The sequence below is a fragment of the Emydura macquarii genome, unplaced genomic scaffold (assembly GCF_026122565.2).
Source record: "Emydura macquarii macquarii isolate MOO-44397 ecotype Brisbane River unplaced genomic scaffold, CSIRO-AGI_Emac_v2 contig_1644, whole genome shotgun sequence".
In the NCBI taxonomy this organism is placed as follows: domain Eukaryota; kingdom Metazoa; phylum Chordata; order Testudines; family Chelidae; genus Emydura; species Emydura macquarii.
In genome coordinates this window covers 26,909,549-26,922,332 of record NW_027131781.1, presented here as the reverse complement: position 1 = coordinate 26,922,332, position 12,784 = coordinate 26,909,549, and the positions used below count along the sequence as shown (strand labels likewise).

The window sequence follows — 12,784 nt, the reverse complement described above, 5'->3', positions numbered from 1 at the left end:
GGGGCCCAGGAAGAAACTAAAGGCATACCTGAAGAGTTACCAGGATTGGCCCATGTGACTCTGGACTCCATTTTAGTTCCTGTAAGTTTCCACAGGCTGCATGGCCAAGGACAGAGGGTATATAAGACCAAACCACAGAAACCATTTTGCCTTTGTTCCTGTTCAGTTACTGACCTATACCTGCCTCTGGATCAATTCACTTGCAACTGAACCGAAGGACTAAGACCCATCCAGGTGTTGGATGTATACCAGAGGAACTGTACAAGCTTGCAACTCCACAATTCTCCCAGAAACCTGATGTATATGGACTTTCAATCATTTGTATGTATCTGTTTTGCTTTGACCCTTTAACATTTCTCTCATGGTTTATTTCTTTCTTTTTACAATAAACCTTTAGTTTTAGTTACTGAAGGATTGGGTGGCAGCGTGGTATTTTAGGTAAGATCTAAACTCATACTGATCTGGTACTGTGGCTGACCCTTTGGGGATCAGAGGGAACCTTGGTAGTAAAGAGCATAGAGTTTAAACAACTGGTCTCTTTACTGGACCTAGTGCTGATTTGGGAGCCAAAAGCTGAAATGCAGTAAAGGGGGCTGTGTGTATTTGTGTACTGGCTTCTGTGGGGATTCAGAAGTGCAGTTTGTGGCTGGTTGGGAAGTCTGGCTTCAGTGCCACCCACCAGTGCTGGGAGAATTTGTTCTCCGTTTGCAGCCTGCCCTGACCTTGGCATTATCAATTGGCTACCCTGGGCATGGCACGGGACGGGTCACATGAGGAATACAGCTGGCATAGTGCATGTGAAATGAATCCCTGGTGGGGGCAGGAATTTACCTTTTTCCTTCTGATTACATTAAGTTATTGGCCTTGGTGTCCCTGAGCTGTGGCAGAGACCCTATTGGCGGCAAACCCTCTTCCAGGGCCGGAAGGATCCTGAATCTTCCTGGAATTCTGTAAACTTAAAGCAGAGGCTTCAAAGTAAAAAGGGCAAGAATTAGTGAGAGAAAAAATAAGGCACTTTCCTATTCCCATCATAATGGGAAGGAAAAGGGTGAGCTAGTTTTGGAGTGCAGGTGAGTCTACAGGGCTAACATTGGGATTGGGTTGGGAAAGGGCTTTCTTCCCAAGGAGTGACAGGGCTTGGTCAATAAAGTGAAAAACTCACTGGGCATGAGTCAGGTTGGGATGCTTGTTAAAGGGGACACTGAGACGCTTGCGGCAAATCACGAACATCAAGTGGCAAGACCGAATTCCTAACACTGAAGTTTTAGCAAGAGCTGAAATGCCCAGTGTAGAAGCAATGCTTACTTCCTCACAGCTGAGGTGGTCAGGGCGTGTCATCCATATATCAGAACACTGGCTTCCAAAAATCCTCTTCTGTGGTGAACTGAAGGAAGGTCAACGAGCTAGGGGTGGTCAGAAGTTATGCTACAAAGATGTCCTTAAAAGACATCTCAGGACAACGGACATCGATGTGGACACATGGGAGACACTGGCAGAAAACCGTGAACAGTGGAGAAATGTTGTATCTGAGGCCATTGAAAAGGTAGAAGAAAAAAAAATAGCAGTTTATCAGCATCAACATCAGCCGAGACACAACATGGCTTGAAACCAACAGAGAGACATCTCCTGCCTTCAATGTGACCGATATTTCCATTCAAGAGCTGGACTTGCATCTCATCAGCGTGCAGGAAAGTGCTAGGTGCTCTCTATGGTCATCATCGTTTGCGATGGACAGCTGAAGAAGATCAAAGGGATGCTCTGTCAGTCTTTCCCTGCCACTCACTGGCTTAGCCTCTGGACCTTGACTCTTCCTCCTTTGTCCAGCACGGCCTCCTCAGCACTTTATAGAGACCAGAGCTCGTGTGAGAAGGCTGGCTCGGGTGGCTTATTAGACTGAAACTGGGCCTTACCCACAACACAGGGCATCTGGTCACCCTAGTGTAAGGCTTTGTCACTTGCACCAATGAAGTGTTTCTGCACCATGCCAGTCAGACACAGGATGCCAGGTCAGGGTTCAATTGATTCCCTCCTTCCCCCATCAGGGTTTGGTGCCAACGTTCACAAGAGTTTCTCACTTTAGCTACAATGTGATGCAGATTTTTTTTCTGGCTACTTTACGATATGACAGAGGGCAGCACCTCCTCCCCCACTGCTAAGAAAGATGGGCAGTGGGTGATCCTCAATGGCAGATTATCCCTGGACCCATGAAGCATCTCTTTTCCCTCCCTTAGTCACATCAAACTTGGCTTATAGGTATCCCATTAATGTGAAGGTTCCCACCCCTGGCTGCTGAGAAGAAGGGGAAACATCATACTTCTTCCTATCCCCTTACCCTCATGTTAGTGAGGAGTGTTGCTTCCTTCCCAGCTATTTGCAGACCCTTCTTCCCTCTTCTGGTTCCTGGAAATAGGGCAAGAAAGAGGGAAATTTCCCTTTGCCCCCGGCTGCCTGTATTTTTGGTGGGCTTTCCCCAGGACTCTCATACCCCTGCAGCTGTTGTTATGTTCACAGCGTTTCTCAGGGCTTGTCTACCCTCAAAGCACTACAGCAGCCAGTGTAGCACTTCAGCATAGACGCTACCTAGACCAATGGAAGGGGTTCTCCCATTGGAGTAGGTAATCCACCTCCCCGAGAGATGGTAGCTGGGTCAATGAAGAATACTCCCATCAACCCAGTGCTGTCTACATGAGGACTTAGGTCAGCTTAACTATGTTGTTTAGGAGTGTGGATTTTTCACTTGCAAAGCCACATAGCTGGGTCTACCTAACTTTCTAGTGCAATTTTAATTTTCTAGCCTAACTTTCCAGCCCTCAGTAGCAGAGTAAATTTGACAGCTAATAGCATCTGTTTCACAGCTGGTGCCTTTGAGAGTCTGAGCAGTAATTGTGAAACTCACTAGCTTCTTGTAAATTTCATGGAGCTGCTAGAAAGTTGTGTACTGCAGCAGAGAGAGACCAAATCTACTGCTCGGGTGGAGGGAGGAGTAAGGAGAGACAAGGGAAGGGGAAGATGCTCCTTGACCACACCCCAGCATCAGCAAGGTTAGGATTGTCTACTGCCTTGCACCTTGGGTAGTAATTCACATCTGTCCGAAGTAAGTGTAAAATACTACTGGTCAGAAGGGAACATTTCCACCTATTTCCATGATGTCACAAACTAGGAGGCTGGGAAGAATCAGGCTCTGGCTCTGTTGCTGATCACAGCCTTCTAGGGAGTGTTACAGCTGCTGCCTGTATAAATCTGAGCAGTGAGTGAAACTGACCAGAGTCTTGCTAATTTCAGGCTGTTGGTGCTAGTTCCTGGAACAGTAATTTTCTTCTTCACCCCCTTCCCAGGATGAGTGAACTTTTCAAGCCTTGCAAGCGTACAGCCTGTAGACCTAGAAATGCTCCCAGTGAATTTATTTCTGCAGACTGTCAAGTCTGTGAAATTAAAAGTAAGGTGAATGTTTCCAGTTCTGGATCTCTGCACCCACTGAGCAGCTGGCTGGCAGAGAGGGGTGATTCTTGTGTCATCACTGCCATGGCAACAGGCAAGTGTCAGCCTCCCCTTGCCTTCAGGTGCATCTGACCCACTGTGTGAATCAGTGGTGTAGCTAGCAGTGGACATTTGGAGGGGACTCAACATGTGGGATGGGTAATGACAGACTCATGCTAGCTCAATTAAAGCTAGGTGTGTAACATTGGCCTAGGCTAGACCCCCCACCCCAAATTCCAGCCTTCCTGACCCTCTAGGTCTGAGGTAGGGAACAAGCAGCGGAAACTAAACTGGCTGAAACAGGTGTCTGCGCACAGCTACAGCCTGCAGGAGCAAAACAGTGTGAGAGGCAGCCTGGGCCCCCAACACCCAGATAGGGAGGCAGTCTGTGCTGGGAGGGCTGCACTCAGCCGGAGGCTGTCTGTCTGTCTGGGGGCGATGGGAGCAACCAGTTAGCTGGTCCTTTATGCTTGGCAGAGCCACGCAGCTGTAGCTACTGCGCAGCTGGCCTCTGCTTGCTATATTTCTCCACCAGCTGCTGAGTTCCTGCTATATTTTTCTTTTCTTTTCTTTTTCTTTTTGTGTAAGGAGAATGACAGGTTCTCACACTCCCACTGAAATTATATGGGTCAGAATGTAAATAGCCTTCAATTATTATTTATCCAGGATGCTCTGACTGACCCACCAACCTCTGTGATAAGTAACAGGGGGATCCTTAACAGCCCAAGTGAGCAGGATGTTGGTTTTACGTCTCTTCTAGAAGAGGTATCTCCAGTAGTACAGTTCCCCTAACCAGGGCCATATTATCCATTAGGCACAATAGGCACAGTGCCTAGGGCCTACGAAACTTTCAGGGCCTACGAAAAATTTTGTGAACTAAAAAAAAATTTATCCAAACATTTGAAAAGCAAACGATAAAATCAAAATTCATATCGTCTTAAATTAAATATATTTATCTAAGGTACAAATTACTATTATATTATTACATATGTCCATTGTAAATTTAATACTGTGACGATTTAAAATTTTCTAAGCTTTTAAGGAATATGGTTACAATATTAACAAAAGGGAATGCATTAAATGCAGGTTTCAATTCTGAACAATTTTTATTTGACATTTTGCTCAGAGTGGCATAACTAGGGGCCACAAAAACTCACAATTAATGTGGCCCCAGACGTTAAAATCAAATTAGTCTTTTCGGTCGGGGGGCCTACGAAGGGAAGTGTGACTAGGGCCTACGAAGGTCTTAAAACGGCCTTGCTCCTAACACCAGACTAGGGTCTTGGGTCACTGCTATACATCCTTCTTTAAGGAACCAGAATAGCTTCTTTCCAGCATTTTACTGGTGCTGTCCATCAAACTCATGCAGAGAAGAAGGGGACTAGCCAGGGTTAATAAGGCACAACTGTGTCCCTGCCTTACTCCAACTGTTGGTGAAAACAAGGCAGCTATGTTTCTACCAGGACCCAATCAGGGGAGTACATGGCACTTTAACAAGTGTTTTGCCAAGTGGTCAAAAATCGTGTCAGGCACCTGAAAACTGAGACTGGCTTAAAAATTGTAAGACTTTTAAAAATAACAACAGTCCTGGGGGGGGACCATTAATTTGTCTTCTGGTTTCTTAACCTTTAGGCTGCACTTGGCAACATTTTCAAACTTTCCTCCACAACCATGAGGGCTAGAAACTTGCTTTTAAAAGAAGTGAAATGAAAGTTGAGATTCTTGCATATTCATGTGACTGGCCCTTGAAGCATAACCCCAAATATTGTAATATTTCAATCAAATCATAAAGAGTTGGTAAAAGTGGCCTCTTTAGTGAAAGAGGGAGAAATACAGGGAAGTACAATGAAAAGCTGGCTCCTGCTGAGAAATGCTGTCTTGTGTTGAGTTAGAGTAGTGGAGGCCTATTCACAACCATTGATTAGGAGGTGAGAATGTGTGAACAATGACAATTACTTCTTGTAATGAGATAACCATTCCACATCCCTATTTAGACCCAGTTTAAATGTGTCAAGTTTGCATATGAGTTCCAGTTCTGCAGTTTCTCTTTGAAGTCTGTTTCTGAAGTTTTTTGAATTGGCTGTAATCTTGATTGTTGCTAGGAAAAGGGAGGCTCTGTAATCTGAGTCCAGTTTGCTGTTTGAGAACAAGCTATGCTGCTCTGGTAGAGGCAGATGGACCATGACACTGAGAGGGAGGGAACTTTTCTGTTACAAACTAAAAATGGATGAGTTGGGGATTCTTCTTATTCTGCCACCAACCTTCCATCACCCTTCAGCAATTAGGAAAAAGAAGTGACTAAGCAGGGACGCCCAGAAGTAACTGTCACTCCCTGAATGGGCCGATCTTGGCTAGTCTGGGGGATCCAAAAATACATTAAAAGCAATTCCCAATCAACTGGCATTTTAAAAAAAAACCCAGAGACCCAATTCTGCCCTCTCTTGTACCCGTGCAACTCTATGCCCTTGATGAGGGGGCTTTGTATAACTGAAGGCTGACTGGCTCTTCATGTTACTTTATTTTCTAAGCATGTTTCTCTCTCTCTAAGTTCCATTTGCAGTTAACATTCTGTGCTGTGGGAAATGACAAACTCTGCGCCACACACATGCTCCGGCTACCAGTAAGCCACACAGGAAGAGGTGCAGCAGTTAAGATACTCGGTCAGTGTCACGTGACCCTTAGTTAATTTGTCAACATTACTCATCATAAAAAGCCCCACGGTAATAGAAATAAAAACAAATCTTATGTTTTATTGCCAGATAAAAGGTAAGTTAAAGTGGAGTGAATCTGGATCAATCAGTAATTTAATGGTAAAAGTAGGGAGAGAGAGAAGACGCTGGTCTAGGGACGGCCCCAATCCTTAGCGAAGGGGTGGAAGGACTTGGCCTAGTGAGGCCCCACACACTGTGCGCTGAGTCTGAGCTGAAGCGCTTCTGAACTTGTGACCACCAGGGACCTGCCCCCCGTGCGGGGTTTTAAAGGAGACTCTGCCAGGGCCTCGCTCGCCCCAGCTGTCAGAGGGGCGAAGGATCCTGGCTCCCTGCTGTGCGAAGGGCTGCGAGCTGGCGGCTGGGAGGCGCTGGGTGGGGGGAAGGGCGCGGGCTGGGGAGAGACGGGAACGCACAGCGAAGGGGGACGGGGGGGCTTTGCAGGAGTCCGGGGTGCGGCTGCCGGGAAAGGGGGTGGCGACAGGTTACGGGCCGAGGCGCTGCAGCTAATTCTTTAGCCGGGGCTAGGGGGAGGGGCCGGCCCAGAGCCCGGCCCAGGGTATTGCACGCAGGGCTCGCGCTTGCCGCGCCCTGTCCCGACATTGCGCGGCCTCGCCCCAGCGCAGCAGCGGCCTGGAAAGCGAAAGCGAAAGCGCCGCTGGATCCCGAGGGGAGGGGCTGCTGTGAGGAGCGCGCACGCGCTGGAAAGCCCCTCTGGCTGAGCTAACCTGTCAGCGGCACTTCTGCCTGGAGACTGGTGATGCCAGGACCTCTCCGCGCTGTGATTGGCCGCGGGAAGGGAGGGTATAAAAGGCGCGGGCGGGCGGCACGGCTCTTAGGTTCCAGTCTGACGGGGATAGCGCGAGGACAGCGGGGTGCAGCCGGAGCCATGGCGCGAGGTCTTGTCGGAGCGCTGCTGCTGTTGCTCGGCCTCGCCGGCCTGGAGGCGACCACAAGTGAGAGCCGGGCCGGGCCGGTCCCGCGGGGAGCCCCCGGCGGTGGCGCGCGGAGGTCCCGGGCTGGAACCGCGCGGTGCCCGGACCCGCCCCTGCGGGCTGCTGGCAGCGTTACCGGGGCTGCTCTCCAGGGAGCGGGACCCCGCAACGAACCCGCGGGGCCGGGGGGCGCCGAGCTTGGCCGGAGCTGCGCTGAGCGCGCCGACCCCGCCGCCACCCGGGGGCACCTGCCTGACGGCCCGGCCCGGGAGCGGGTCCCCTGGGCTGGGCTGGGCTGTTGCGGGGTCCGCCTGGGCGAGCGGCTCCGGCTGGCGGCGCGCCAGGGGCTTTCCGGGAAGGCGCCTGATTGCGCGGCTGCCTGGCTTTCGTTTTCGGCTAGGGGAGTTGGGCGCCTTTGTTGGGCTGGTAGGGCGCTGGCTGAGCCGCAGCGCCGTGGTTCGCTCTGCTGCGGGAGTCCCCGGGGCCGCGTTCACACTGCGGGGCGTGGGGCCCCGTGTGGCTGCAGGCAGCCTGTGCCCGTGGGAGCGCCGGGCTGGAGGTGGGGAGGCCGCTTCCCTGGGTGACTCGGGCTGGGCCAGCGGAGAGGGGCTGTGCCCAGGTAGGCTCCGGCTGTGTCTACACTGGGTTTGTTGGCGGAGCTGCGTGGGGCGGGCTGTGGGGTTTTTCACACCCTGATGTACATAGCTAGACTGCTGGGTGGTTAGCGGAGACCAAGCCGTGCAGTTATTGGGCTGCGGTGACAGTTGTACTCACACGACTGGCCGCCTCGCAACAAAGTGCCTCTAAAGACTCAAACTCCAGTAAGCCGCCATTGTGCCCCGGCTTGGCTCTTTGACTCCTTCCTGCACAGCTGGTGGAGTATGGTTGGGGGTGGGGGAGAGAACTATAGCTGCTAGGATGTCACTTAGCTCCTGTCTTTTCCCAACTGCTTCAGGTACTCCCAAAGTACATGTGTACTCCCGCAACCCAGTGGAGTATGGCAAGGAGAATGTCCTGAACTGCTATGTGGAGGCGTTCCATCCCCCCAACATTAAGATCGAGCTGCTGAAGAATGATGTCAAGATGGAGTCGGAAATGTCTGATCTTTCCTTTGGTGACGACTGGACTTTCCAGCGCCTGGTGCACGCCAAAATCGTTCCTAATGGGAAAGATATATATGAATGCAGAGTGGAGCATGTCACTCTTCAGAGTCCCAAAAAAGTTAGATGGGGTGAGTATTTCACTACTTCCATCTTATTCACTTTGCTCCTCAGGAATTGTACACTGGATTTGGATTCTGTTGCAACTGAGTCCAGCATTCTGCCAGAGAATGCATGCAGCTTGTCCGCTTAGTCACAAATCCAGTGTCCTTTTTTTTTTTTTTTTTTTTTTTTTTTTAAGGGTAATATAATAGGGTGAGTTCCTCAGTTCTTCTTTCTAGACACCTTTGGCCTCTTTTTAGTCTCCAGTGAAATAAATTGTCTTTAAATGTCAAAGGAAACATGTAAATTAATACGTTGTGTTGGAACATCTGCTAATGTTGGAAAGCAGAAGAGGCTAGTTTCTGGAACATTGAAGGCAGGGCCATCCGTAGGGGGGTGCGGGGCCCAGGGCGAAGCTTGGACCCTGGCGGCAGCTGCCTGCCTCCCACCCGGTCCTGCCACATAGTTGGGAGGCAGACTGCAAGCCTCCTGCCGAGTCCCTGCTCCACAAAGCCGGGACCTTGGCGGCAGCTGCCTGCCTACCTTCTGCATGGTCCCGGTGCACAGCTGGGAGGACGGCTGCAGCAGCCTGCCTCCAGGCTGGTCCTAACACAAAGCGCGGGGCCTGGGGCAGTCTCCCCAGTTTGCTAGGGACAGCTATGATTGGAGGTGCTGTAGGTCAGGTCAGTTCGCAGACGTCTGGAGAAGGTGTGCACAACCCTTGCCTACCCACTCTGTACCTGGCTTTAATGTTACCAGTGTGTCTTAACGGTATCTTAATCCGTTATACTCATCTCTAAATAAAAACTACCTGAACAGATTTGTCAATGTATTTTTTATATGACTTGCCTGTTGAAGAAAGGTAAGTGAAAAGATAAAAGGTGCATTTTATTAAAAGGGCAGTTTTTTTGTCAGAGAAACAATTTTCAACCCCTGTCTGGTCTTTCTTTGCTTTCCTACCTGCAGGCTTGTATACTTTAATTTTTTTTATTTCATTTGATACATAATCACCCAACAAGAAAAGGTCCAGGACTTTGAATTTGTCTGGCATGCTTGTGATGCCAGGGTGGAATGGAATCCAGTTGACTTATCCTTGATGGGAGGAGGAAATCTGATTAGTTTCAGTAAACTAAGCAAAGATACTTAGGAGAGTTGGCAAGAAGATGAGGGGCGTGGTGTCAGTTTCTTTTCTGGCCCAGTCCATAGTCCCTTAGTGTGAGCAGTAGTGGCTTGTCCCAGGGCTTCTAACACACTGCTGGCAGAGTTCTATCACTTCAGCAGCAACCATGCCTTGGAAGTGAAGTCTAACTTCCTGTCCTCCTTTCTTGCAGACCCAGATAATTAACTTGCATCTTGAGACGCATATGGTAAGTTATGGATATTTCATTTCTTGCTGTCAGAGTGAGTTTGGTGCTAGACTGATCCCTAGGCTGATGCCCAGGGGAAAGAAGCACGCCACCTGCCGTGCTGAGGCTCCGCTGAGGCGGAAAGGCAGGGAGAAGAGGAATAGGCAGCTCTCTTTCTAGCTTGTTGTGTGGTAACTTAGTTTAGGAATGCGATTGTTCTGATGTTATTCCACTTAGCGCTGGTAACAATAATGTGCCCTTTTGGAGACTCCACTTGCTTGTCCAAGGATTAGAGAGAGCAGCTTCTTGAAGCAAAAATTTTTTTGTAAAGCTTATGTGACTTCCCTTTTTTCCAGATGCCCAATGATTTGTATGTCACAGGTCAGACTCTGCTAGTCACCAGACCCTGTGGTATTTTCTCTTTCTGACTGGGGAGCAGTGGGTTTGACGTTCAGCAGTCGTGGCTTATGGTCTCTCTGTCCAGGGAAGGCTGGCTAATACTGCATTAGGGTTAGATGGAAAGTAGTCACTATATTGTAGGGGTTCTCCATACTTTTTTTTAGTGGGACCTCTTTTTTGAAAATATTTCAGGCTGTGATGACCCCTCTGCCTCAGGCCATGCCACCTTTACTTCTGCACTGCTTCTGGGGGTGGCACTGCCTTGAGAGCTGTACACCTGATCAGCATCCACTGTTCTTTGGCCACCTAGTTCTGAAGGGCTTGAGCCTCGGCATGACCCTAGCCCCCATAACCACGTGATCCCCTAATATATACATCAGTCGTGTGTGGAACCAGTCTCTCTCCTGGCAATGTTTAGGATTGGTAAATGCCAACAAATGGCTTAGTGTGCAGCATTAGGAAACACAGTACACTCAAAATGAACAGGTAAGAGAGGTAACATTTCAGATCTAGTGCCTTAACCTAGCTGAGACACTTGGGCATGTGATAGAACAACACTTTGGAGATGCAGCTACTCTTGGAATCTATCAAGTCCAGAACCTATTCAGATTTATACTAGTTGTTTGCAGCTGGGATCTCTGAGCCAGGATCTCCCTTTCAGATTGCTTATTCTTTAAAGAAATAATATAAGATGATTTGTTTCTTTTATTAATCTCTTCCCCCTCCCCCCCCCTTTTTCAGGTCTGAAGAACTCAGCGTTGCAGTCTGCAATCAGCTTAATCCCTCGCCTGTTTTCCTGTGCTCTCTTCACACCCCACTCACACTTCATATTGGAGCTGATTTTATAGTTTGAAGCTGATGCTAAATAATTTTTGGACGGGTGAGATGGGGGTATGACTGTCTTTTGAAATTAAAAACTTGCTAGTGTGAAATGTTAGATTTGAGTCCCCATCTGTCTATGGCCGTGTGACGTTAGGGCTGGCCTCGCCTAAGTTCTCCATGCTCTCTCTGCTTCGGTGAGGAAAAAGAGAACTTGGGTAACCCATTGGTGGACATGTTATAGAATCATTATAGATCTTATGTGAAGATAAGCCCATATTGTGTTGGGCAATCTGGCAGGTGTGCTACTGATACTCCAAACTGGCAATTGTAAAGTAAATCCTAAACATATCTCAGGGTCTTAAGACCCCATGGATCCTTCTTGCAATCCAACCATGGATTGTGGTAGAGAGAGAATTTGAACTGCAAATTTGAAAAAATTTTGTCTTTCCAGTAGCTCTGGAACATAAGAGCCATAACAAGATCCCAGTGTAGGCAGCAGCAGTCCTACCAGTGGTGGGGAGAGCATTGAGGGCTACGAGGGCCTGAGTGTCACATGTGTTGCCCAGCAGCTTGGCGTGAGCAGTAGTAGAGTTTTCAAGAATAACACTTGTCTATACAGCATTCCTTACTATAAATGCTAATCAATAAAATTGCCAGTTAAAGTAATAAATCAGTGTGTTGCAAGCCCATAAAACTTTTTTTGGATATCCTGTTTCACTGATTAAAAGAATTGTGTAACACTTTGTATGGTTCTTAATTGTATATAATGACATTCTGTTTTAAATATATTTAGAAACAACCCTGTGGAAATTGTGGTTTCTTGAGCAATGTCCTCTCCAACTTGCCTTGAATTGGGTGCAGCAAGGCGTGCTGTCTGTCTGTCAAGGTGTGCTATGTCAGTGGCTGCTCACATCTTTTGTTCACTCTTTTCTGATAAAAATAAAAGGAGGAAATGGAGTTCCTGATCCATATAATCATTGACTTCTCAGCCTTGCCTTCCAACAATGTATGTCCTTTGCTTTCTCCTCTCACAGTCCCCCTTTTTGCCTCTAGTGCCCCTTGTGACAGATATAACACTTTCCTGTAATAACCCTGGAAAAACTTCATTGAATTAAGTACCTTTGGAGTCCATTGTATTAAATGCAACGGTTCTGTATTATGATGGGTCTTGATGATCAATGGACTGTATTGAACAAGTCGAGAATGGTCTTTGAGGTCAATGTGTGAAGTGGAATTCCTGTGAAATATCTAGGGGAGGTGAATGCAAATACCCTCTAAAGGTTGGGTTTCTGAAAAACAACACTATGCCCTGGGAAGGGCACCATTGCCTGCTAATTACCTACCCCTGAAGACTGGAGATTATAAAGAAACAGGCTGATCTGTGCCATCTGAGGTGAAGCTGTAGGAAGGACTGACTCCCATCACGGCCGTGTTGGAGTTGGGGATGGAGGGTTATCACTGGTAAGCTTAATAGCATGCATGTAGGTTTTTATTGTTTAGCATATTTTCTCTAGTGCTTTTACCTTAAGAATAAATGTGCTTGCTTCGAATGAGCTGTGTGGTAACTTAACTGGGCAGTTACACTGTTTATCGCCTCTGCAGAAAAATCAAAAGGGCAGAAACCAACCTGTTTGAGGCAGTGTGACTTGCTCGGCATACTAATGTAAGCAAGGAACTGCAGTCTGGAAAAACCCTGGTCAGGAAGGGAAGAGATGTGGATGTGACAGGTTTGCCAGGGTGCAACCTGGACTGTGGGACTGCTGAGCCCTCTGTCCCACCACCCTAAGCTCCTTCTCACACTGTGAAACTCTGTCAATCCACAAACCTCTGGCAGGTACTGCACTTATACAGACATCCACAGGCAGGGACACACCCATCTGCATTACATGAATGCT

At 48.4% G+C, this 12,784-nt stretch overlaps 1 protein-coding gene across 1 annotated transcript; it reads left to right on the top strand.

The window, feature by feature from the left end:
• The first annotated feature begins 6,990 nt into the window (after nucleotides 1-6,990).
• On the top strand, nucleotides 6,991-12,439 carry B2M (beta-2-microglobulin). The gene is made up of 4 exons (XM_067556016.1): nucleotides 6,991-7,141; nucleotides 8,076-8,351; nucleotides 9,654-9,689; nucleotides 10,809-12,439. The coding sequence occupies exons 1-3, from the start codon at nucleotides 7,075-7,077 to the stop codon at nucleotides 9,665-9,667; spliced, it is 357 nt and encodes a 118-aa protein (XP_067412117.1). The 5' UTR covers nucleotides 6,991-7,074; the 3' UTR covers nucleotides 9,668-9,689; nucleotides 10,809-12,439.
• Nucleotides 12,440-12,784: the final 345 nt, after the last annotated feature.